The sequence below is a fragment of the Uloborus diversus genome, chromosome 1 (assembly GCF_026930045.1).
Source record: "Uloborus diversus isolate 005 chromosome 1, Udiv.v.3.1, whole genome shotgun sequence".
NCBI lineage: Eukaryota > Metazoa > Arthropoda > Arachnida > Araneae > Uloboridae > Uloborus > Uloborus diversus.
This window is the reverse complement of record NC_072731.1, coordinates 177384548-177412493: the sequence shown is the minus strand read 5'-3', so window position 1 is coordinate 177412493 and position 27946 is coordinate 177384548. Positions and strand designations below refer to the sequence as shown.

General features: G+C 30.9%; 1 protein-coding gene across 1 annotated transcript in view; it reads left to right on the top strand.

The window, feature by feature from the left end:
• The window catches only part of LOC129217327 (arrestin domain-containing protein 4-like), an 89483-nt gene that overhangs the window by 19070 nt on the left and 42467 nt on the right, over positions 1-27946 (top strand). Inside the window, exon 2 of the mRNA XM_054851612.1 lies at positions 21013-21141. Coding sequence (XP_054707587.1) covers positions 21013-21141 — 129 coding nt within the window. The remainder of the gene's footprint in view (positions 1-21012; positions 21142-27946) is intronic.

Genomic DNA, 27946 nt, shown 5'->3' with positions numbered 1-27946 from the left:
GTTTTGTTTTGAGTTTGCTTAATTTTGGGAAAGAACTCCGTAGTTCGAGTAAATGATAAGAAACGGGAAAGTGTAATGAGTGTTGTGACATTCGTAGTTTTGTTTGGGTTCCAGTCTTCGAAGTCTTCATGGGAATCGGAAACTATTTATCCCTCAGAAAATGTGCATTGTAAATTTTTATTCGAAGTGTACTTACATTCGGAACCTGATTTAGAAATATTAGGACAGTAATCCCGACAAAGGGCTAATTTTTTCGATTAACCATGGAATTGTATGATTATAGTAAGTGCCGTAGAGTTGCAACCACACATCTGTTTGTCATTGAGTATACACGGCTACAATACAACAAGGGCGTAAAAAGGAATATTCAACCTACTTTGAACTCGTTCCACGTGCACATGTCAGTTATTTCGCATTTGCCCTAACCTAAACGTCATTGAAAATTAATTTGTGCAATAAGCAGGGCTTAGTTTGCATGGGAGCTCGCGAGAGCTCAGATACTTTTCAGTATTATGTGAGTTTTTACTAAAGTTCAAAATACACACAAAAATTCTCAAAATTGTGACATGTTTTTACCTTAATTAGTTTTATTGTACAAGTATATTAAAGAAAAAAACTATTTTCAAAGTTCACACTTTTAAAAAGAAAAAGTCACATTGAAATAATACAGTATGATGTAGCTCTCTTATCATTTCATGGCGATGATAAAGGGGTTCGATCAAACTCTGGAACTTGCGTATCCAATTATCATTTCAAGTTTACCTTCATTAATTTATAAAACTCTTAGTAATGATTCTATACTACATTCTCAACAGTATCTGTTTCTTAATTGCGTCATATATCTCTAGGTTTATAACAATTTTTAGGTGTATGGGACAGTTGTAATTTTTTTTCAGCAGCACGGGAAACGTGTACGTTACATAACACAGGCCAACAAAAATTTTTTTTTTCTTTGGTGCCCAGAGTTTGAAAACTGATTTTAGATATGCTTGGGGCTATGAATAGAAATATGAAATTAGTTTTTCTCTAGCAGCTCTACTTTTTAAAATAAATGCTGCTGTTTTACCCAAAATGTACAGTTTTACCTCCATTTTGCGCACTTTTAAAGCAAGTGTAGGCTTCTTAAACAAGGATTGCTTCTGGAATATTCACCCTGCAGTCTAGTAACTTAAAATAAAAATCACCAGATGTAGTAAAAGTTTGACAAATTTAGTAATAACGCTTCAACAAGTTAAGGTCAATTTGTAAGTTCTTGGCTTGCATATATTCGCTTCTTGCGATGTGTGATGAGCTGGATCTTTGTATACAGTATTTTTCAGAGCCTGATTAATATAGCGGGTAAGCCGAAATAAACATTTTTTGTGGGATCCTCTGAGATCAAACCTAATAAACATAAACATTAATGGGGAACCACCATTTCAGGGGTGTTGAGGTGTTTTACCACTCGTTCAAAATATTTGTTGGGAGGCAGAGTATCCCACACTTAAGTACACGTAAAAAAGGTAAATCAATAAAGGAGGAAACTTAAGAAAATTAAGGTAAAGTTTTCTTAAGAAAGACTACCACAATTTTAGTCATTATGAAACTCTTAAAAATTAGGGACCCATATCCGAGATCCTAATTGGACTGTTTGGTAATCAATCTCTTATTATTTGTACAATACAATAGGAATAAAAATCCCTGTTTTGTGTTTTATTTGATCTATAGATATAACTTCAGCCTGTTTTATGTATATTTAAGTGTTATATCTTAGAAATTTGACCTTCTGGGAAAAAACTGATGTCATATTTGAACTCAGGGTACCAAATTCATACGAAATCAGTTCCAAAAACCTCAAACCAAAATCGCTGTTGCCCTGTAAATTAATCCCGAACATACAATTACGTTCAAAATTTTTGGTGCGTATATCATAATTACCAGTACATTATTAATAAGAACAGATTATCAAGCATTGTGTCTATAATTGCAGCTTTAATCACTACATATTGAAGTTTAATCTGTTTTGATTAAATCTAATCTATTAAAATTTAAAGTGTAATTTCAGCAGCTTAATGCATGTTAAGACTGATGTTTGCAAAAGATTATTGAACTACGCACAATTTTGACAGCGCACAACTTGCTTAGAGTAAACAGAAATATTTCACAATCAAAAACACAATTACATATTCTTTTAATTATAACTATAGCACTTAAGTATCAGATTTTTCTTTCGGAAATAGTTAAATCTTTTTAAAATAATTAAGTTACATCTACTGGAAAGTGTTGAAAAATTATTGAAATAGTTTTTGTTAAAACGGTACGTTTCGCACCAAAATGCTCAGTTTACGCAGTCTGTAACGTATTTCTTTTTGGAAATTCTGAGCAGGCAAAACGCATTATTCGAGAAATGTTTGAACAATATTCAAGATGTTTAGCAATGTGGATTTCTTCCATAATAAAAATCGTAACATTGAAAACGTCATAACAAGGAACAGGCAAAACTGGGGGGAAAAAAAATATTCTCATTGCTAAAATTGGCGTTGCTATTTTGCTCCTCCTGTTTAATTTTGCTTTCAAATGGAAAAATTATTGTTTTTATTGAGTTATTAATTTAATCTATTTTTTGGAATATTTGGCTTTCTAGTGACTTGGCTCATTATTTTTTTTTATTTTGTTCAACGGTGTGTTTCATTTTAAAATGAAATGCTTAGTTTTAAATTTCAGCCACACTGTTGTTGTTGTCTTGTGCCAGCTAGGTCGGCAATTTGGAGTGCGCTGCTTCACTTCCCCAACTGTACCGTAATTTGGTGTGAAGTTCGACTTCCGCAGTACACGCATGCCATAAAGACCCGTTTATAGGGTAGGCAACCATTCAAAGCTCAACAACATGTTCACAGCAAGATAGGACAAGAGGGAGAAAGAACACCCATGCACGAGCCGGGATTCGAACCCGGAACCTCCTCATCGTAGTCCGACTTCTCTGACCACTAGACAGGGCGTCGGCAGCCAGACGGTTTTTGGAAAGAATTGCTAGGCAAATAATCAACTTGTTTTGATTAGTTTGGCGAAACACTTTGACAAAGCGTCAAGTATTCAAAACAGTACTGTAGTTGGAAAAAATATTTGGGAGAACCCATCTTTTTCATAAAGTGGATACCAAAGTTGACGGGGTTTTTTAGACAAAAATTGTCTGCCTTAGATTGCCTTTGTCTGCTTCAATTGAAAAATCAAACTTTTATTCAAATGTGGTTTGCAAATAATTTGCAATGAATTTACATCGTTTTTTTCATTTCAGTATTATAAGAGAATGATCGTTTGTTTCTATTATTCAAGCTGATAATATATTTTTACATTACGTGACATATTTGTGCTTTTGGAGCAAAAGTTAGATAGAATTTTTTTTTAAGTGTGAAAGAAATTCACTTGGTCTATTGAATTTTTAAAAACGAATCCAAGTGTTGAAGCACCTCACCTCGTGTAACTCTGAAGAAGACATAATTCGTCCATCACCTAATTAGCAGATTCCGGCTAATGGAGATTTTACAGAAATCGATGAAGAGAAAATTTGAGTGTAGTTAAGTTATTAAAGCTTTAGCTTACAAAGGTTAATTGCTTTGACTCTCGCATCATTAAATGTGTGCAGTTTATGAGGCGTTTTATGCTTGAGTTGTCATTTCTCAATTAATTTTGGTATGTTTTCGGGAGAATTTTGTTTTGGATCCTTGCTTTTATTTCAGAGTTACGTCTCTTATGAGAGTACTTAACAAGAAAAATGTAAACTTGTGCTATCTCCCTGGAGCGATTGGCGACAAAAAATAACTACCACCAATTTACCTTAGAGACCATTTGTGTGCAAAATTTCGCAGGATTTCCTGTATTACTTCTTGAGATGTAACGGTCTCCTGGAGTGATTAACAACAAAAAGTTACAAAACCAAGCTTCCATTGAGATCCAGCAGTACACCTGCTTCTGTTCAAATATTTGCATTGCTCCTTGTAGCAGTCAAGCTTATTAAAACGAAATTCGATTGAGCTATGAAGCATTTTATGTTAAAGTTGAACAGCCACCATTCCCATAAAGGTTTTGAGATGCATCCTTTTACCAATTTTTGTTAGAATCGTAGCAACACTTTTTGGGTGTAACAGCTACACACAAAGATAAAAATGTTCGATGTCCCCATGGAGCGATTTGTGTCAAAGCTCGACCGTCAACAGTCCCCGTACATGTATATATCATTTTAGGCAAATTCTTGCATTATATCTTTGAGATATTAGCGGTAATGCTCTTACTAAAAAAAACCCCCCATAAATAGTATAATGAAATATTTATTTTAAAATAGGTTTATTTCACAGTAATTGTTCGCATCAGAAATAAAATGTTCCCACCCTTTTTAGCATTATATTTAAAACATTTTCAATCTTTTGAATTTCGACTATTGTGTCTAAAATAGTGTCCCTCGGTGGTGCCTATATGAAGAAATTGCATTTTTTCCTCCTTGGCAACCATTTTCTCAACTCATGGAGCAAAAATTGGGCAAAAATTCAAAGGCAAAGGCAGGCAGTCCTCGACTGGAATTGACTGAGCTGGCGATGTATTTCATGTAAAGTAATAGTAGTTGATCGGATATAGTAGTGAAGTAGTTTGCTAGAAAAAAAGCGTAGCTGAAAACAATATTATTCGTGTGTAAATTATTGACAGTTTAACATGTAATAGACTTTGTCGTAAAAAATGCACTCCAAAAATTATGCCTCGCCTCCAATTTTGGAAGGTTAAAATCTATATTCATCAATGGAGGTTTCTATGATAAGCTGCTCTTATTTATAAAGCACAAGTTAAAAGCAATAATGCAATTAAAATGCTTCTGACAATAATAGCTTTAAGCAAATGAAAAACTAACATACAGCTTTTTCATTATCTATCACTTTAATAAAACTAGAGCAATTATTTCCTCAAAGTTTATACACACTATAAAAAAAAAAGCATTTTATGTAGCCAGAAAAAAAAAAAAAAGAGAGAAAACAAGGTATGAAAGGAAAAAAAGAGTCATTATCTGATGGAACTGCAACCAATTATGAACAACAAAAGATTTTTAGTACTTCGTTTACTTCATTTTATTTCGCATTCTCAGCAGTTTTACAAGAACCGCCTCACGGTATTAAGTTTCAAGTATCGAAAGGTCAAAGTTGCAAGTAATTGGTAGGGAAATAATTTTCCGTTAAAACACTTTGATGTGCATCTTTAGCAGCTTCAAAATTCTAATAGTCATTTTTCTTAAATAAATTACGTTAATATTGAAATCCTTGTCTGAATTCAGTTAATCTTTTTCATTGGTTTTTCGGTTTCCAAAATTTTAGAACATCTGAATAACTACTTAAAACTTTTAGAAAAAGAAAAGAGAGAGTTAATATGAAAAAAAAAAAATATTATTTTATCATTTGTGCTGTTCTAAAAATTGTGTAATGATAACTCCGTTTTAATAATAATTTGTGCGAAGAAACTTTTCTCAATAAAATCTTTCCTGCTATGCAAAGTTGTTTTCACTCATTTTCCCCCCATTAAAAACTTGGTTGCAACCTTTGAGATCTGAAAAACAGTGGTAGTTTTGAAAACTCGAGTAGATCAATTCTTACATTTGCACTGTCATTCGTATTCTGTCTTGAATTACTTTGCAACCAAAAATAGTTTCTTTGAGTAAATTAAAACTTTCCTCGAAAAACTTTGAGAATTAGTTTAAATAATTCATTTTTTCTCACAAATTAAAAATTTTCAACTGCTTATTTAATAGGTTTTCTTTTACTTTGGGATTTTTATTTCAAAAGTAGTAGTTTTTGAATAGTTTATATTTTTAATTTTTTTGAAACAAACTTAAAAGAACTTAAGAGCTTGAAAAGAAAATAGACATTTTGTAACCGTCGTGCTGTACTAATAGACAAAGAGTTGACCCCCCAAAATGCGATTTATCTCTTTTACGGCGGGTGACCGGTAAAAATAATAAAAAACTGTATTTCAAAAACTTTGGCTCTATTCCCCCCCCCCCCCTGCTTTCAAGAACTCTGCAAGGCCTGAAAGTTAACTCAACATACTCAATTCTATGGTAGAAGATGTCGTGCGAAATGCCAGAAACCGACTTATTCAGAGCATACACAATGGGGTGGTTTTCTTCAGTCAAAAGTACTACTTTTAGTCATTGAAATGGATAGAATGAGCAAAAAAAAAACATGTACCCAGAAAATACTTTCATTTTCCCAACATTTTTTTAAATTAATTTTTTTTTAAATGTCCGATTTTTCAAACAAGACGTGGTCTTGATGACTTCACAAATGATGCACTTTGCCGCATCTTTCTACTACGTTTAAACGTTATGATAATTAAGCAGCGAATTAAAATTGCGCACTACGCTTGCTACCAACCATATTGTTGCCAATACACGTGAGTAAAGATGCGAATTAAATATTTTTCACTGTGGCATTTCATCATTTGTGATATCATTGGCAGAAGCCTAAACAATGAAAGCTCTCCGATTTAAGAAATTTTTTAAAAATATTAAACGTAAACAAATTTATAAAAAATGGTCAGCTTCTATGTTTTTAAGCATGCTCTTTCAGAAAAAAATACTTTCAAAACTTTGGAAACGACCCCATTGATGTGAGATTCCAAAACGCGCAAAAGAAAAATTCAGTATGTGTATCTACGTTATTAAAAAAAAAAATAAATAAAATAAAAAACCAAACAATTCTTTCTCACCAAATGGGTTTTATTGAGGTTTGAAAGAATTAAGCGATTTTGTCGCATCCTGTATGTGTGGAAAATTCTAAGTGATTGATTTGCGTTATGGAATCGTTTGTATTTTCGTTACATTTGCTCAAAACATTTTAGTCGATTTCTTCTTACAGAAAACTTTCTGACTTGATTGCTTCCTTCAAAAAATGTAAATTTAAGCAGATTTTTAAAATTGCTCCACCAGCCTTTGCTTTAACTCATTGCACTTTGTACAGTTTAAATACTCCAACAATAAGGAATAAATACGACTAATTCATTATCAACAGAGTGAAAAAAAGAGGAGTGTTTTCCTGACGATTTGAACGAGTAATTTAAATAAACTAATCGAAAAAATGTACTTAATCCGCAAGGGAAAAATTTCAAATAACTCCTTTTTAATTTTTATTGTCAATTTAACATTTTAGAGAGTTCAGTTAGTTGTTAACCATTCCATTCTCATATTTTTCATGCTTCACTGTTCAGAATTAGTCTGGAACCTTTACACAGAGCATCCATAGCCATTTTGTTTTCGTTTTAAAGACAATTACAGAGTTAAGAAAGTAGCAATTTATTCATCGATTCTACGAGAAAGTCGATAAATGTCCCAGTAGGGCTAATGGAGATGAAAGGTGAGGATAATCCCCAGTTGGGATTCTTTGGTAAATAGCGTGGGCGCAAAACACATACGACGTCACTTAAAATTTAGCTTTTCAGGATATTAGATGGCAACGGGGTGCTTGCTATTATTGAACTAAGCTGTTAAAGGGAAAAAAATACAGCAGCCAAAATATTTACATACTTCATTTTCATAAAAACCCTTCGGAGAAAAATCGAGCTGAAGGATTATAAATTACGCTTTTGTGCTGAAAACAAATATTGCTAAAAATAAATAGGCATAATTATGGGGTAAAGTGAGTGGGAGTTCGTTATTGCTTGCAGAAAAAAAAACTACTTAAGTAAATGCATTTTTTATGAAAAAAAAAAAGAATTATTTACAACTTTGTACTTTTTTGGTTTAAACTTACTATCCAAAATAGTAATCTTTTCAAAAAATGGCAGTTTTTTGTGACCAACTTTACTTTTCATCATGCGTAAGAAAACGGAAATAAGAAAGAAATTAATAGGAAAAAGGTAATTGCTGTATGAGTAGAGTGAAGGACCGCTTATACTTTTTTTTTTTTTACACTTTTTGTCATTAATACGTTTTTTCAAAGTCTCCTCAAAAGCACACACACACACACACATTTATATATATATATATATATATATATATATATATATATATATATATGTATGTATGTGTGTGTGTGTGTGTGTGTGTGCTTTTGAGGATACTTTGAAAAAACGTATTAATGACAAAAAGTGTAAAAGAGAAAAGTATAAGTAATAAGTATATATATATATATATATATATATATATATATATATATATATATATATATATATATATATATATATATATATATACGCGGTGATTTACTGCATTATTTATTTATAAGATGGAAAGAAGAAACTTTAAATGTGAAAGAATGTTTTTTTACTTCAAAATATAAGTTTTACAGTTAATATTTTTGTCTAAAATATTTTAAACACAAAACAATCAATGAATTTCCTATTTTTTTTCTACCTCTTAAATAAAATGTGATATTTTAATCAATTTTCCTAACTCCATCTTCTTATTTTTAGTGAAATAAAAACTGGTAATTGAATTTTGAAGTAAAGAATATTGATTGTAGTACACAAATTTATTTTTCAGAGAAGAAAGCATCTTTTAATGCAAAATCGATGTGTGACGTAAATATTTAATAAGTAAGGGTTTTAGTGAAAAACTCATCAAGAATTAAAATAACGTAAGGTTTATTGTTTATATTATGGTTATTTATTTCGAAGTTGTTTCATTGTCATTGTTTATATTATGATTATTCATTCAATTTATTTCAAAAATCAGTGTTCTAATTTAGAATATCTTTATAAGTTTACTTTTAACTGCAAGATTATATACGATAAGTGTATTTTCCAACACATAGGAGAAAAAAAATACTGATTACGAAAATGAAGTCTAATTTCAGATACTAAAACAAACAGTTGAAGCAGTAAATCCTATTTGTGTTGTCTGAACTCATGTAATTTTGTAGTTTTGGTCCAACATTTATGACAAAAACTAAACTTTCAAACTATTAAATTTATACTTTTGTGCTTAATTAAAATAAGCAATAACAACATTTTTTTTTCACAAAATTGTAGATTACTGTAGACACGTGCTTTGGATTTACAAGATGCTCCGTTTTTCAATGCAAAAGAGATGACCTGATGGATGAAAGGATGTGCGACAAAAACAACGAGACAGAAAAGCAAGCAGCTTAAATATCAAAAATAGCTGCTTAACGAAACACTAGTAAGAAAATTATAATCCATTTAAGAATTAATAGGAGTGTAAACAAGGAGGACGAGCTTTCTCTCAGATACGCAACCTGCACAAGAGAAAATTCGATCTGTGGAAGGTTATGCCACTAAAGCTGGAAAATAAGCGAATATCAATAACCGTAAGAAAAAAAAAAGCAGAATGAACGAAAAAACTTCAGTAAATGAGGCAAAACGAAAATTTCTGAAAAATAAAAATCAAGACAAGAAAAAGGAAATTTTTTAGCAGCATTACAAAAGCGAAAATAAAATAAAAATAAAGTAACCCAGATCGATAAAATTAATGAAAAAAAAATAAATAAATAAAAAATTTGTAAGATAGATAAAAATGGATGGGAAGAGAGGCAAAATTATAAGAAAAAAACCCCCCATGTCTGGCTTCCATCATAAAAATGGAAGCCAGACAGTAGAAAAATATGGAATAGCTTTAAAATCCTTAACTACACTGCTTTTGCGGGATATCTTTTCATCCATAAGCTCATCTATTTTTCATTGAAAAAGGCGTTCTTTGTAACGCTAAAACACGTGTCTGCAATAATTTGCAATTTTCTGCAATTGAGCGTTTTTATTTCTTATTTTAATGAAATTTAGTTCGAAACTAAGTTTAGTTAGATATTATAAGAAAAAGAATTAATGTAAGCTTACATTTTTTTCACACCTGATTTTCAGTGGGAGATGTTTGATCTCAAAAATATTTTTTTGTATAAGAAAAGAAAATAAACATTTTGAAAGAAAAAAATCCTATTCGTATTGTCTGAATTTACGAAAACTTGTAGCTTGGGTTCAAAGTTGGAAAAAAAAAAATCAAACGAATTAAATTTTGTTTCAAACTGAGTTTTGTTACACATAAGAAAAGGAAATCATGAAAACTTACAAAAATTTTCACAATTGATTTTAACAGTGGAAGATGTTTCGCTCAAAAATATTTTTTTTTTAAATTACAAACCTGATGCACATAATTTTATTAGTTTTTATTACGGCTACATCTTCCTAAACTACTAATCGCTTCTACATATGAATCTTCATTACATTGGGGAAAAAACAGAGAAATTTCTATGCATCATTTTTTTAATTTAAAGGATAATGCATATTTTTTAAAACGTTATGTTATTCCTTGTAAATAACCCAAAAATTAATTTACAAAAGACAAATGTTCACAAGAATACTTTTTCTCCAAAAGCAATTTTTCCTCAAAATATTTTCCACCACGAAACGACCTTTTTTTTTAGATCCACCCAATGCGAAGTACTAAACTATTCTCCGAAAATCGGCAAACAAACAATTTAGCTTCTCCAGGAATGTTATTCGTTTGGGGAAGATACGCGTTTCCTTGCATTGCTTAGCACACAGAATAAATGTCAATCTGGAGAATGTTGATGGAAGTAGTCGAAAATTCGCTTTTCGATACCCTTAGTAAATAGCGTGGGTGAGAAATATTCAAGTTGTGATTTGCGTGAAGTACTGCACATATTTAATAGCAGGTGCTTCTTCTTAAACTTGTATTTGTATGGAAATTGAAATCATTTTAAGATTTTATAGCTGCGTATTTTAAAAGAGCAAGTTTACATTAAAAAAGAGTTTTGCAGGTGTGTTCAATCTCTTTAAATTGATAATTTAGAAGATAATTATTTATCGATCCGTATTTGCTTCTACAGGGAAAGTATTGATCTATAAAGGATATAGTTTGTTTTAATATTTAAAATATCGTCTATGAAAACTGCAACACTTACTGCAGGTGCTTTGTAAGTTGTTATATTCATATACATATATGAAAATTTATTCGAAGAAAAATATTTTGAATTTGTTTGTTTAAAATTTCGTAAAAAATGTAAAAATTGTTTGATGTACGATTTTTCTACGAAAATTAAAATGAAAAACGAATTAAATAAAATCTATGTAAATTTGAAATTCTACGAAGAACATCTTGAAATTTGATTCATGTAAAGTTTGAATTCATTACATTAAATAATGAGTATGAATTTTAATAAGAATCCTTTTCATTAAAAAATTTGAAAAAGTTTTTAAACTTCTATAAATTTTTTTGTTTGCAGAGTTTGATAATAGTTATCATAAAAGCTACAACGTTTTTACTCAGTTAAGCAAAAGTTTTGTAAGATACTCCCTGTATCATCTAAAAGAAAGGTGCGTGATCTATTTGAAAGGATTTGTTCTATATAGATGTCTTTATTGGAAAAATCTGAAGATCTTTTCAATAAAAGAAAATAAAATATGAAACTTAATCTTTTTACGTTCCCATGTGATAGAAATAACTTGATGAAAAATCCTTTGTCCATGTCGCAACCTTCTCTTCTTAACCTTTTTTTTTTGTTATTTAATATGTAAATAATTATCATAAACAAATAAAGTTATTACTTAACCAAAATTTTGGTAAAACCTGTCCTGGACCCTCTAAAAAAAAGGGTTGTGATAAATCTGAAATTATTCATTCCATACAGATGTCTTTATTGGAAAAACTGTTCTTCCTTGTAGTAAAATAAAATTAAATGCGTGATTTAATCTCTTTATGTTCTCAGGTGACAGAAAAAACGTGACGGAAAACCTTTCATCCAGTTTTCTGCCTTCACCTTGCTGAACATTTTCGCTTCGCCATAAACTCATTTGCTTCTGAATATATCTCATCTCAAGCAGAGCTGCTAAAGCGTGAAAATGCATTTTCTTTATTCCATAAAATCGAACTTATGAGATTCGAATATATATCACCAATGCACATTCAGTCGGTAAACGTCAAAAGAGATGGAAATGAATTGATTTTACTTTTAAAGAGCTCGAAAAACTTCTTTTTTTTCTCTCTTGTATGCATGTAAGATTAACCGCATTTATAGCCATAATTCAATGCTAACGGAGCTTTTCGTTTTTCACTCTTACAAAATGATTAAAATTAATCAAAGTTATTTTGTGTTGCAAAAACAAAAGCTAAAGATGCAGAAGTAATGTAATATTAAGATGAGAAATAATGATGTTATTATCTGTTTTCTTTTAGAAATTTTCTTCTTTTATTTTGTGGATACTAATCGAAAGCGTGTTTAAAATTTTTCTCGTTTTACTAATTAACAATTCAGACAAAGCTTTTCAAGTTAATTAATTTTTAACTTGAACGAAATGTTCTTACTATTTAAAAAACTCTATTTTATCTCGAAACATTTATTAGCAACCCAACTGCAATGTTAGTCCGTAAAAACGGACTATCCACAAACGATATAACGCTTTGAGGGGAGAGGGGGAGGGAAATTGGGAGTTTGTGACAAGTGGGAGGGAGGGAAAATAAGACATCACGCATCTTTTTAAAGTAAGAATATGTTTAATAGCGTAGCATGTTTTTAAAAAAAGGGGGGAGGAAGAGGAGGGGGTGGTGAAGTGTGGCGCTTTGCAACACAGTTGAGGGAGGGGGATTCAAATTAGTTGTAAAAAAGTGTGACGTCATTTTTGTTCAACCCCAAAACTGTTTAACGTGAAATACTTTGTTGTTCTTTTTAACAGATAAACGGAGGAGTGAAAAAGGAGTCTTAAACAAAGCAAAAAGAAAACCAAAAGTGTTTAGAAATTTGATCACCATCTCAGAATTAAACATACACAAATTATGTGCTATATCAATATTTCAAGAGCCCGGGCAGATTTAAATAGAGAAGTTGTGGTTAAAAGTTACCTGACTGCCTTTAAACTTGGCCTCGGAAAAAATAATGCTAAAACAAATAGTAATTGCTTCTTTTTTTTTTTTTAACGCAGTGAATTTTTTTTAAGTTCATAAGCTGAAAAATCAAACTGTGCACGAATAAAAAGCTGTGTCTATGACGTCCAACAAGGACGTCGAAACATTCTTGTTCCAAAAGCTAATCAGTTATTGAAATCTGACACTAATCCACTGGGGAACAAAAATTTTATTTTTAAACTCTAACAGTCATCTAACAGTCACTAAAGAGAAACTAGTTATTTATTCAGTCCAGACCGATTCTACGTCTAAGAATTTAAAGCATGCTGCATATTCGCTCGAGGTTGTGTCAGGATAAAATACGAGTTCGCCGAGAAATAATGCTCTTGCTTGTGGGCTGAAAACAGCGTCTCAAAGCTGGTTTTCTTCGGCTTTAATATTTGCGGAAATAAAAGTCATCTGGCCACTGACCTTCTGAAGCGTCTAATCCGGATTCTCCCAGTTTAGAGTCTGAACAGAGAAGCAACTTGCGACTAATCAGCAATTCTGTGAAAGTGTTTACATTGTGTTACGTATTTGTACGCTTGAACTTCTCATGTTGCAGGAAGCTTTACTTTTGCGATTATGTTTTCTCTTGCGATTTTTTACGTGAGAAATTGGGGAGTTCTATATTCTTAGGAGCTTGTTTTAATGTGTTAATAGTCTAAAGTCCGTCCAATGTGTGAAAACTCATATGAAATAGAAAGGACGTGCAGGAGTTAAGCTCCCGTGAGCTCCCATGCAAAATAAGTCATGCTTGCAACTACATAGTAGAAGTTAATACTCTAACTGCTAATGAAAGGAAGTTTCTGAAATACTTTCCGGCAAAATTAATGAAAAATCGTTTTATAAAAAATATGAATTGAAGTATTTATGTATTCATTCCTATTGTTTTTGACATGTAGGATTTATTGCTTTTCTTTTCATACATCTATTTTTTTTTTTTAAATCAAACTATTGCAGGTTCAAGCGTCAATAGCTGTTGATGCTGTTTGTAAACTTATCGTCTGCTGCTATCGTCTTTACATATTTATCATTTATCAATTTATTATCATCTGCAATGTTTCAGATTTCTTCCTATTATTTTATTTAATTATCGTCTGTGCTCGTTATTGTTTTATTTTGGAACGGCACTGCTAAAAGAGAGGAAAGATCGGGAGAGAAGCTGGAATGTTCTGGTGGAATACGAAATTGCTTATTTTCTCGCTCGTCGTTGGTGCAGAATTTATATTTTTCATAAATATGTAAATAAGAATAAAAATTGAAGAATTTGGTTTGTATTTATGAAAGAAAAATTATTTACCAAAGAAAAAATATTATTTAAACTCTGAAGAAGAGGAAAAGATGACAAACTGAAAATGCGTAACACAATAAATACATATTTTAACTTGGACAGCTCAGTGTGAAATATAATAATTAATATCAGGTCTCCTCTTAGATTGGGCATTGATAAAATTACAGATCCACAATACATTTTTTTCTGAAATTAAATCATGATTTTAAATCTACATCAAAACAACTCATCAAATTTCTTTTAGCTATTTTTTTCTTCGCGCAATGAAACGATGCTTGTACATAATCAAGTAATACATTCCACAGCATGGAAAATCCTTTGGAATGTTCCTACTCCCCGATATGGAAAAAAAGAATGTTTCAATCGATGCTACAGGAAAACTTTACTTCTAGTTCTACCTGGCGTATCTGATTAATGTTCAATGCACTTCTGTTGTTTCAATGACTCAATTGAAACGATTTTTTCGTATCGATTATGGAAGTCGTTTGCTTTTATTAGATTTTCATTTGTCTTTCTTCTTTAAGGTTGCTTTTAGTTGCAGAAGAATGATTACATTCATGTTGCTTAATGAACTGTTTTATGTAACTTGTTGTATGGCTGCTCCAAATCAATGGTGGAAAGGCTGTGACTAAAATACCATGAAATTGCTCACGCTGATGTTAGCAAGGAACTGTTTGATGAAATAGTGTAATTTTAATAAACATAAGAAGATATCTGGAAATGTGAAAAAATAAAAGATTTTTGATGAACTGTTTTGGGGTAAGTTCAGAGACCGTGAATTGACTGTAAAAAAAAAAAAAAAAAAAACAGTATTTCAATGTGTTTAATGCGTATCTGAACTATAGTGGGGCAAGTTAAATTACTAAAGTGTTGTGGTTTATTAGAAGACGACGCTAGGACATTAAAACCAATGTTTAGAAAATCCTTCACCATAAAAAAGAATTTAAGAACTGGAATTATGGGAAAAATATTTATTAACTAATGTTTTAGTACTACAACGATTTGTATCTATTCAACAGAAATTTAAAAAAAAATCTTTGAGTGTTACACAATTGTGTTATTATTCGTAAATTAATGTTAAATATTTATAATATTTCATAAACTTGCATTTTTTTCTTGTAATATTTCATGTTAGCTGATTACTGAAATCACTAATGCAGTCCAGTTTTACTGCCAGAAATTATCTTCTGCGTGGGATTTTCCGTCATAACTATCCTTATATATATATATATATATATATATATATATATATATATATATATATATATATATATATATATATATATATATATATATATATATATATATATATATATATATATATATATATATATATATATATATATATATATATATATATATCCACTACTTTATTAGGCTTGGCAGTTCGTGTTAAAATCGAGAGTTCTGGGAGGGGTTTTGACACCAAAACCACCTTCTGGCTGCGCCACTGATGTATTACTAGTAAAGAATGTTAGTTTCTCAAAACGTGTGCTTAAAACTGTTATTGACAGATTAACTAATGGTAATTACTCACAACTTCATACAATATACCGACACCACGGTTATGACACTGCAGTCTCTGGACGCAATAACAGGGCTGTCGGTGTATTGCATGATTATCTGCACTAGCCGTTGCTTAAGAGAAGTAGCTTACTTCTTAATTCTCACAACTTATTAAAAGTAACTGAACCTTGAATTAATCTTTTCCCAAATATAAATTAATAAAACTTGATAGCTTTAAGCGACGATTCTGAATTTTCAATGTTAATGTTTCTGGGAGATTTGTGTTTGGGAAGTATAAATGAAAAAAAAAAAAAAAAAACATGAAAATATGTTTTATGCTACATAACTGTTAAATACTAAAAAACTTAAAAACATCAACCCCGTGTGGTCCCTCAATGCTTATTTAAGTCCTTAAATAATAAAGCCTCTAATAGGTAACTTTCAGGAGCAATTAGTAACTATGTTTTAAACTTAAAATGTATCGTATAAGTAACTTTAATATTAAAAATCCGTGACATTTTTTTGATAGTATAATTTATCGAAATTAAAAATGAGTTAATTTTTAGTCTCTAATATCTCTAATAATCTTTATACTCGTTGCGTTTTCTTAATTGTTTCTGTACGGTATTGGTATGGTATTCTATTTTCAAGTCTCCAACACATTAAATATGTGATTTCAAAACATCAAAGCTCTTATAAGTGGATTGATTAATGTCTGATTATAATTAAAAATATATTGAAACGAAGATACTACTCCATCCTATAACGAGTAAACAACGAATCTCCAACTGTTGTCTCAAACGAAGTGGTCCTGAAAATAATCATGAACGCTAATCCAAGACATAGAACTCAAACCTACAATGATTAACTCTAAGACTCTAAGAACTAGATACTAAATTATCTCAAGTTTTTAAATTAACAAACTATGTTAATATCCAAGAATATAATTATTAAAGATGATCTATAAATACTTTAATAATTAACTTCAACTTTCAAGCTGTTTAAAGATTACTGTTAATGTCAGTAATGAATAGAATTTCTGATTAAACATGAGTTTTTTATACCTAAATTTTACCTATGTCTTTTATTACGCTTATCAGTAACAATTATATTCCAAATCTGAAATCGTATATATATTATGATTATTAAATTTCTAGTTTTTTTAAAAATGTTTTTGACGTTTCAAATATTTATGTACTGTTTCTTGCATGTTCATAAGGCTATGTTCTCCTAAACTAGTTTCCGTTTCAAGTTTTATTAGTTTGTGTTTTAAGTTGAAGTTCATCCGGAAAATCATGTGTATAATGATAAATAAATTAGGTTTTACTAACGAAGTTTGTAGTGGTTATTTTTGAAGTGTCTGAGATATGAAGACTAGTTTACCAAGTCTTTAAAGATCAACTTCAGTTTCATAATTAACTCTGTAAAGCTTTAATTCAAAAATCTAACTTATTTAATCTGTAATAGTTACCTTCCGTAATTCTATTACATAGTCAAGTCTAAGTAGCTAGCTTTCATGTTTCTAATTAATCAAGTCTGCAATGACAGACTTGTTAACTTGTTAAATTGCTCGAAGACTTTTGTTGATAACTCCTGCTGAGTTTCAACTTTGCTTCTTCAGTTATAAATTGTAATAGCGAGTTTTGCTGTTTTCGTTTTTAAATATAGAAAAAGTAATTTTTGAGCGAAATGCTTTTTACTTTAGTATTTTACTTAAACCTAATGTTAATTAAAATAAGAAATAGCAAAGTCAAAACGCAAAAATTGCAGATTTCTGTAGACAAGTGTTTCAGCAATACAAGGAACGCCTTTTTCAATGCAAAAGAAAAGAAATTATGGATGAAAAGACATCCGACAGAAAGATTTGTGTCGGAGGTCTTTCTATTTTTTGTTATTTCTTATTTAACTTTTCAGCACAAAAAAGTTTTTATTTAATCAATATTAATTATGAAAACCAGAAGTGTTCTAAACATTCGTTATAGTTTGAACCAGGGAGAGTTTTTATTAACAATAAAAAGAAATTGAAAGATAGGGAACTCAGTCACACATAAAAAATGAAGAAGAAAGATTAGAGCTGAAGATAATTGCTCAGAAGCCATAATCACCCTTGAGAAAAGGATTAGGAAATAGGATTAAATTTAGAATATCTTTCATGGAGAGAGCAAGACTAAAAGAAGAAAGCAAAGGAAATAACGAAAATTTAATAAAGGGATAGAAAATAGAATATAGGGGGAAAACCACTTTTTGCAAAAATAGCATTTAAAGCTTCTTTTATTATTATAATTGGCAATGACGGTGCTGTGGCGGAGCTGAAGTGAAAGAATATTAATTTGTTAGATCAATTTTATTTAGCCTTTTCAGTTTGGTTTGAGATGAATGATTTAATTATTCATTGGAAGGAATCGAGATTTTTTCGGGAAACACTGCTTTAGAAATTGATACGGTTAGAAAGTAATATTTTTTAATGAATTTGAATTACATTTAATACAGTCTTAAGTTCTGACAGGAATTACTTTTCAGCAAAGATAACTGCTGTTTGTGAATTAGGATGGGTTGGCGGAGTATATGCTTCGTGGAAATGGAACCACATGTCGGGAGCTTGAACTCATAGTTAAATTTTTGCATGATAAATTTGTTTTCGATGAATATAGAGTTAGTCTCTCAGTTTTTCGAGGCCCATAACTATTACTTTCTCAGTTACAGATATATATATATATATATATATATATATATATATATATATATATATATATATATATATATATATATATATATATATATATATATATATTATATATATTTATTTATTTATATATATATATATATATATATATATATATATATATATATATATATATATATATATATATATATATATATATATATATATATATATATATATATATATATATATATATATATATATATATATATATGTGTGTGTGTGTGTGTGTGTGTGTGTGTGTGTGTGTGTTGAGGAGATAAAGGACACTATGTACTTGCTTTTTTTTAAATTAGTGTTTAAGCACCGTCGTACTTAAATTTTCATACTCTATTCAGATGAATAAAGCATAGAATTCATCTGAACAATTTTTCATTTTATAAGCGTATAAATGACGATCCAGTAATAAAAATCCCCACAGAAGAAAAAAAATTTAAACTCAATTCCTGCTAAATTTTATTTTTTGATTTAATGCCTTTACCTCCCAGGTACAGATATGAAGTGCTTAGAAGCAAAAGGGAGTAAGAGCAAAAATTAAAAATTTGGAGAAGACTTGTAAAAATGGTAGGATACATCCTCTTCTGTTTTGTAGCAAAGAATGGTAATAGTAGCCCTGGTAGGTAGTGCTATACAGCATGTTGTAGAAAAATTTCAATGAAAGCCTACCTAGAACCTGAACTTTCAGCACACGCTTCACTAAAATTTTAAAAAGTCCACTTAGTACATTCCTTTGCCTCTGACTGCTTCCTATGTAGAGGAATGTAGGGCAAAGTGAATTAACGGGGCAAAGTGAAAAGGTGAAATATTTACTCTGCGTTTAGTGCCACCTATCTGATAGTATTTTAGCAATGTAGTTGCACATGTAGTCTATTCCAGTCAGAGAAAAAATACCACCGAAGATGAAAGCATATGATATTACAAGCAAAAAATTGATACTCTTATTGCAATACTTGTTAGAAGTCAAAAATAATTTTTGATATTATAAAATTATATGTTCCTCTTATTAACATTTTAAATATTAATTGAGACCTTCTAATATGTAGTGCAATATTTATTTACTTAATATTAAGCTCATTTGTATTTTAAATATTTCACTCTAGTAGTCGAGTACATGCGGGGCAAAGTGAAATAGCTTATTTCGTTTACTCACTCAACTATTTGCTAAAACGATTACGTATTCATTTATTAATTCGTTTATTCCTTCATTTACAAATTCACTTATTTATTCATTCATTCACTTATTTTCTTATTCATTCACTCTTTAACTCACTCATATTTTTTTCTTCATACATTAATTAGTTAATTAATTTAAATATTCCTTTATTGTTTCATTTATTCAATCAAAAGTTTATTAAGAGATTCATTTTATCAAAAATACTTTCAAAAGTGTGCGGATAAATGGGGTATGGCAGTTAATGTTGTTAAATGTCAAGTGCTACACTTAGGTCTTGGAAATAAGCTAAACGAGTTATCATTTATAGGGTTCAGTCATTAGTCAGGCAGAAAATGTTATGGATCTGGGTATCTTAATAAATCAGGACTTCAAGTTTAATCAACAGTGCAGCATTGCAAGTAACAAAGCCAACAGAAATGATTGGGTTTATCAATAGATCTATTTCAAACAAATCTAGAAGGTTCTTCTACCTTTATATAAGAGTTTAGTAAGACCTCATTTGGAGTATACTGTTCAGTTTTGGTCGCCTTATCTGAAGAAAGATATTTCTGTATTGGAAAGGGTTCAAAGAAGAGTAACTGGACTAGTAAGGGGACTTTCAGATTTAGATTATGATACCAGATTTAATAGGCTTAATATGTATAGCCTGGAGCAAAAGAGAGTCAGAGGAGACATGATTCAGTTATTTAAATTTATCGAAATGAAAGTTGTTAATGGATTGAATTTTTACTCGGAAAGCAGGACGCATGGTCATTGTTTTAAGCTATTTAAATCTCAGGCTAACTTGAAAATCAGGAAAAACTACTACTATAGTAGGGTTGTGGGCACTTGGAACAGCTTACCGGAAAAGGTGGTAATGAGCAAGGGGGTAGGATATCTTTAAAAGGGTCATTGATCTTCATTGAGAACTAATAAATTGACTAGGTCCAGCCTAGCTGGGCCCAGAGCCTGTTGCTGGTCGTCACATTTGTATTTGTATTTGTAAAATCAAATAGAAAATATTTCATTTTTCACTTTACACTATGAAAAAAAAGTTAAAAATTTCTACCCTTTTTTGAAAGTGAAAATTTACTGCCAAAAATAAAAAATACTATTTCAATGCAAGTTTTATTATAAAATACAATGTTTTTTCTTAATGTACTGTAATCATCAAAATGAATTTCCGATTTTTTCATTAAAAAAAAATCAGTTAACTTAACTATTTCACTTTGCCCCACATTCCCCTACATATGCATATCAAACACATTTGAAATGAGTAATCGTTCAAAAACCTGCAGAAGGGCATTACGAAAGGCGATCGTGCTTTGCTCAAAGGTTAAAAAATTCCCGGAATGTGTATGGTATGTCTTTTGTCCTCAGGAACTCAACATAGTTAATATTTATTAAATACTCAATATAGAAATAGTATTTTTTGTCGGTTGCTTTTATATAATGTTTTTTTTTATTTTTAGGTTTATTTTTTCACATTATGGGTGAAGGAGTTGTTCGCCTATCAGAGAGCGGAAGTTCCAGTTATAATGACAAAGAAAACTATATCGATTTCAAAATGAGAATGCTTGGAGAAGGCCCTCCAGTGGGAGGTAAGTACTGAGAATTAGAAGGGTTTTTTTTTTTTTTTTTGTACCATGTTCTGTATAGTCTACTGATTATAAATGAGAAACATATACGGATTGCAGGTTAAAAAAAAATACCTAGTTATTTTTATTCAAATCTTTCTCACTTTCTTTCTATCAGGAGATGAAAACTCGCATGTTAGATGGCAAAACAGTTGTCAAAACGAATGTATTCACATCACTTATTTTTTTGAAAAAAAAGCTGTTAAAGATCTTTACATCCTCTGATAATAAAGCTCGGGGAATGGTCCTGTAACATTAATGGAGACGAAATAGTATTACCGAAAATTACCTCACTGTTTTTCGAAATAGTCACCTACCATCACTATTCACCATTGCGACCTGCTTTACATGTCCTGGAAACTTTGGAAGAACTTTTCATTTGAGATAAAGTTCAAAAACCTCACCATATATGTTTTGTTGGATGTCAGGAATATCATCATATTTTTTTCCTTTGACAGCCACTCTGAGTCGTGAGCATAGGAAGAAGGGTACTTTTCCGTTAGCCGGGTGCAAGCGGAAATCGCCAAATGATTATGCCCCACGCCAAGCGAATGCGCCCGACAAGGGTTGTAAGAAAATTAGCGAATTTCTGCGTCAATTTGGCGAATAGTCGCTTAGCGTTGAGCATATTCATTTGGTGATTTTCGCTTGCGCCCGACTAACGGAAAAGTTCTGGAGAGTACTGTGGATGCTTCGGTGTTTTGCCAAGCTTAAAACATAACTTTCAATTGATCTCTTATTCATTAATTTTCCTGTTACGCACTAAATTTGCACTTTGTAAAAGAAATCTTCCACAGAACTCAAACGACGCTCACCTGAACAACGATGGGGGCAGATGGTCAACATCTGCCGCTGTTCAGATGCAACGTTTTGTTTCGTCCGTGTTGCCAGATCAGGCGTTCTGACTTCATTCATTGAATCTTATAGTCAGAGGTTGTATTTAGAAATAAAAGTATTGTTTTTTTTTCAGTCCTCCTAATGATATCAGTAATGCCAACAAACAAATCACATTGCGCATATCAAACATTGAACTTCAGAGCCGGATTATTTACCTTGCCTTATGATGTTTAACAACTTTGCCATTTTGAAGCTATGTATATTTTTTCTCTCAAAATGTGTCTTTCATATTCGAGTTTCCTATAGAATGGCACGAACCTTCATTTGGTGACCAAGTTACTAGTTTAAACTTTCACATTCTCACTTTTCTCAAAAACGCAAAATATGCTTTACACCTTAACCCGAAAGATGTAATGGTATTTTTTTTTTTTTCATTTTAGTTTGCAGCATGTTTTTCCTCCATTTTCCAGACGATAATGAATAACTAAAAAATTTTTTTGACTTAGTAACTTTCTTTAGTTCTATCGAATCTATTAAGTCAAATGTTTACCGTATTTCCATTGATAGGAAATCAACCGATTAAACCAAGCCTTTTTTACTCACTCATTCTAAATATTTTTCACTAAACTATTGAAGTTTTTCGACTCATTCCTAGTAAGAAATGGAGAAAATCTAAAACTTACAAATAATTTGAAAACTCTTCGCAAATTAAATTGTAAATATCATTATGTGAGGATAATTTTTACTTCAAGCAGACATTCTGGCGAAACAGAGTAGCTAAATTAAAACCGTATTCTAAATGAAACTTTTGAGCTGCTCAAAAGTGTTTAGTTGCATCATGTAACCGGATATACTATTATATTTTGAAACAAGGTAATACTTTTGACTCTCTTTGCACATTGACATCAAACGTGACATTGTTAATTTTATTTGTTTGAACGAAGTCTTCAGCTCTATCGTCTAATCTCAAAGCTAATTGCACGGTAATTCAATTCAAATTTTAATAACTTTGTCGTTACATAAAGTCACTTTTTTGAATCTTAATTGTCTTTAAAGCTCGACTAAAATATTAACTTAATATTTACTTCACTCAACAATGTAGTTAATATTTTTAGACAGCATTCAGTTGAATTGTGTGAATTTGCATTCTCCCTTCTTTTTAATTGCTTTTTTAAGACTTAGGGGATTATTACTATTGTCTTGTTATTTTTTAAACTCGGCGTTTCCTACTAGGGCGAGTTACAAGTTTTGCAACAAATTATTTTAATCATTTGATTACTTTAAAAAGAATAATATTAGCAGTAGCATTTGAGCACAGAAAAGAATCATCAACTAGAGAGTGAGAATAGTACATTCAACACAAATGCATAAATAGAAGAAATTTAGAATGTGAAGTATATAAAGACATAAAAGGAACAACGTAAAATGTAAAAATGAAAAAAGAACTCGGTAAAATGTAAAAATATAAAATGTAAAGACAAGTGAAAAGTAAAAACGGTTAATCTTTTTATGAAGTTAGTCTCTAGTCATCCAGTATCTATCATACTTGTTTTCAGACACTCCATGGCATTCTTAGAGATGTGAGGTATCCATAAGAGAGTCACTCCCGCCCAATACGCATTTTGTGGAAAAAAAAGATATTGAATTAAAATAAATGTCCACCAAAACAATAATGCCTGGGTTTCCAGACAAAAAACTGCTACAGAACATCTTCTAGTGACAGCTCTTATCTTTAGATAGATCTGCGTGCCTGGATCGAAAGCCATTATTCATTCTTTCTACTATATGTGGTAAACACAATGTGGTAAAATAAGGGAAAGAATCCCATGGAATCTGTAATATTCTGGTATTCTTTTTTGATAGAAAATTAGCTGTTTAATTGCTATATACTCCACAGTGAGAAGGAAACCATTGCAAAATAACTATTTTACGTAGCGTCTGCAATATACTTGAATTATAATTGCAGCCTTAAACTCTTTGCGAATCAGCAGGCTTCGGAGAAATGACAGCCTGTTTTTCAGACTTCAAGGCCGACAAAATAACAGCATTATCGAAACTATCTCCTAGAAATCAACTGTTATGATGCCACCCTAATGACTTCCACATCTACATCAAATGGTGGTAAAGGAACTAAGGGACGAAAAGAATGCAAAGAAATCAGGAAAGGGCCAGTAGCGGGTTTTAGGGGGGGGGCGGGGCAGGGGGCCCGGAAACCCCCAAAAGAAAAAATTAATTTAATTATTTAATTTTTTTAATTGACTTCTCAACATAACATGAAAGAATGTTTTACAGTATTTAAAAGGAACACAATAGATACAAATCATATTTGAATTTCTGAGACCAGAGCGGCAAAAGAGTTGAGATCAGAGCGGCAAAACTTACTGCTTTCGAACTCAAAGGAACGTAATACCCCCATTCGTCTATTAATTCTTCTTTGATGGAATCAGTAATTGATATATATTTTTTTTTTTAATGTTTTAAGATGTGCCTAGAAAAGTCATTCCTATTCCCAATAAGCTATTTACGAAATAACATTTTTTTTCAGCTTATGAAAAATTCAAAATGAAGCAAATCGCATGATAAGTTCTTGGTAAAACCATAATATTAATTAAAACGGCATGTAGTGTTTAAATTTTTAAGAACAATACAGCTCGCAAAGAAGTAGCTTCTGAATTCTTCAACCAAACCTATATATTATAAAGCTATATATTATAAAGCTATAATTTTCTAATGTACATAATGTATTGTTGTTAAAATATTAATTCATTTAAAAACTATGAGTTTATTTAATAACCTTGTCCTCATGTCATAACCATTATGGAAATGTTCCTAATGAAAACCGCTCATTTTACAGCATCTCGGTGAAATTATATAGCGTTTAGTGTTCGATTGGCTTGAAATGCTAAAGATAATTAACTTCTACATTCTAAGTAGAAAAGTGCATAGTATTTATGAATTTTTAAAGTATATTAATTGGCCTTAAGGGATCCTGAAAAAAAAAAAATAAAGGGGAAAAAAACACATTTGAGAAAAAAGTCATGAAAACTTCTTTATGAAAATTTGAAATTAAGGGGGGGGGGATTTTAAATTTTTTGGGCTCCCTCCAAAAAAAAAATTGTATCCGCCCCTGGGAAAGGCACCAGCTCCCTTCGTATTATATGCAACCAATCCTGACTCTTTGCTATCGATAGAAACCTAACATTCGAAGTACTCACCATTATTTTCTACCATTTTGTACCATCTTTCAGCTTTTTCTTTGATATCAAGCCTATAAACGCATTTTGTTATAATTACTGTGACCATAATCACAATCATTATAATAATTAATATTAATATTATAATAACCATCTTTTTGCAGCGATGTGACTCACTAAGTATTCCCCTTTAGCCCACCATATATAGTACCTTGGCATGGCTGCGTTGTGGCCTAACTTAGAGCTCACTAAACTGTTGATCGAGGTAGTAGGTCAACGGGAAATTTTCCGTAGACCGCAGCCGCAATTCGAAAGCTAACAGAATATATACTTTGCACTATCCGCTATTTTTATAACACATGAATTCCTTTGCCAACATTGATTGATAGTTCACTTTCTAATACTATTTGTATTGAAAAGCGAGTGTTTCAGAAAGAAAGCAAAAATATATTGCTCACACAAAAGAAAAATATTATGAAATGTCAATAACGGTATCAAAATCCTTTCTTCTGGAATATAAGATCTGATTGTAAATTAAAAAGCTAATTGTTTTTAGGCTGAGAGTAGTTCACAGTATTGATTTAAAACGGCACGGTTGTTAAGTGGTTTCATAAGTTTGGTGACAGGTCGCCTAAATCGAATTTATAAAGCAAAAGTCGTCTGTTTGACTTACTCAATCTTTATCCGCCATTTCACATACCTCGTATTAGAACTCAATGGTATTGAGACCAGAAAAACATGTACCAGAAAAAAACATGTTTGCTTTCGGCTATTTTAGATAATCATTTGGTTTTGAAGTATAAGTTATTTTTGGTTTTACATAGCAACCTTCATTAATTTTCAGCAATTTAATCAAGTTAATATCACTTTTAAAACAAACCACACAAGTTTTATATCGCTAAGAAATTGGCAACCCTTTAAAATAGAAATATGTGTGAAAACGATGAGAAGCAATAAATTAAAATTGACTCGTATAAGTTAGTTCTAAGAAGCATAATATTTCTACTCAAAGAAACAAATAATTAGGCGATTTTAATGAGAAGAATTAAGAAAATTCTATAAATAACAATTAATCGATATTTCAGTGAACAGAAAAGCCTCGAGACTACTCTATAGAAATATTGATTCACGCGCTGCATTTTGAGCTTATCGATTTTTGAAGAGCAAAATATAACATTCCGCGAAATTTACCACATTTCGTTCGGACACTTATTGCGCCAATTTAACTTATTCTTGATTTGTAAATACTTCAGTTGAACATAAAGATGGAATGATAACACTATTTAAATATGATTTTTAGACACAATAGAATTGTTTACAGTTTCCATTCCAGATTTGAAAAAAAAAAAAAAATAATGTCACCGATTAATTGTATGCCGTTGATACGTTGTGAACTAAGTGAGTCTGCCTACCACCATGGATTTTGTGTCATAAGTTATGAAAAGTTATTATTTCTAAATTTTTTCAAATTAAACTTTTCATCATTTGAAAAAATTTTTATTAATAAATATGTATCTTTATGTAAGTAGAAAGCTATTAATTATTGTGAAAACGATATTACATGCATTCTCTAGAACTGCTAGGTGTTACATTTCATTATATTTCAATTTACCAAACCTTTTTAAGAAGAAAAACATATGACTCCGGTAAGGTAAACCAATAGTGAGGGATTCAGTTAAATTATTGAAGTCGCAAATTGGTTCGAAATTACATGAAAAGTAAAACATATTGCATTAGTTTAATTTTCAAACTGTGTAATTATCACCTTTAATGTAATCAAGTGCTCTTATGATTCCAAATGATTTCTCACCGTGGTAATCAGAGCTAGAGCGCTAAGTGGCGTAAATTTATCTCTTGCGACTTTTTCCTTAGGGGGTGTTTAACATCTAAAGTTTTATGAACAAACACCGGTTAGTGCAAGTGCTCAAAGTGAAAATTAAACATGTTTTCAACCACATCGATATGAGTATGGATTTTCAAAATCTTTACTGCTTCCTTTTTATCAGCGCACCATTTACTTCTACAAGAATCGTTGGACGGTGGATGTGGTTCACGGATTCTATTTCTGTAAATTACTTCTGTAAATTACTTAAATATTTCCTAACATAAAAAAAGATAAGTTTTGAATTCTTGTATTGAAGCCTTTCAACAAAACACTCAATAGAAAATTTTCAGCCTAGGTAACAAAATAAAATTTGAATGTAGACAAATTTGGGTCGAACCTAAATAAGAAAGTCGGAAAAGCTTCATAACTTTTATAAGCCATCATCAAAAACTGACACCCATATTCCCCAGAGTATTTGAGTCTCTGTCAGGCACCCGAATCGCTGATTAAAGCTATCTTTTATTAGTTGAAGAATGTCTTCGTTTTGGCTCTCCGATTTAGAATTGAATCGTTTGGTTAACACAGGCAAGAATATGTGGTAATACTTCGGCTGGAAGAGGTTTTGTCTTCGAATAATTCGTTTGTCTAAGCTGGAATAACTGAAAGTTGTGAAATGCTATTTACTAGTAGAGTAACTGGGCGACAGTCATAAACCTCGAACTTTCTTTAGATCAAAGATCGCCTTACCTTTACCGAATGGTTAGTTCACTGAATTCAGTAGTTGCTCAAAGACTTCATTTAAGGTATCCGACTGCGTTAAAATCAACATTTTTGATGAAATATTCGTAATCGTTTTTATGACGCCGTTTTGTAGTCTGATTCATTAGCTTTCCAAAACTGTCTTGGTTTTTAC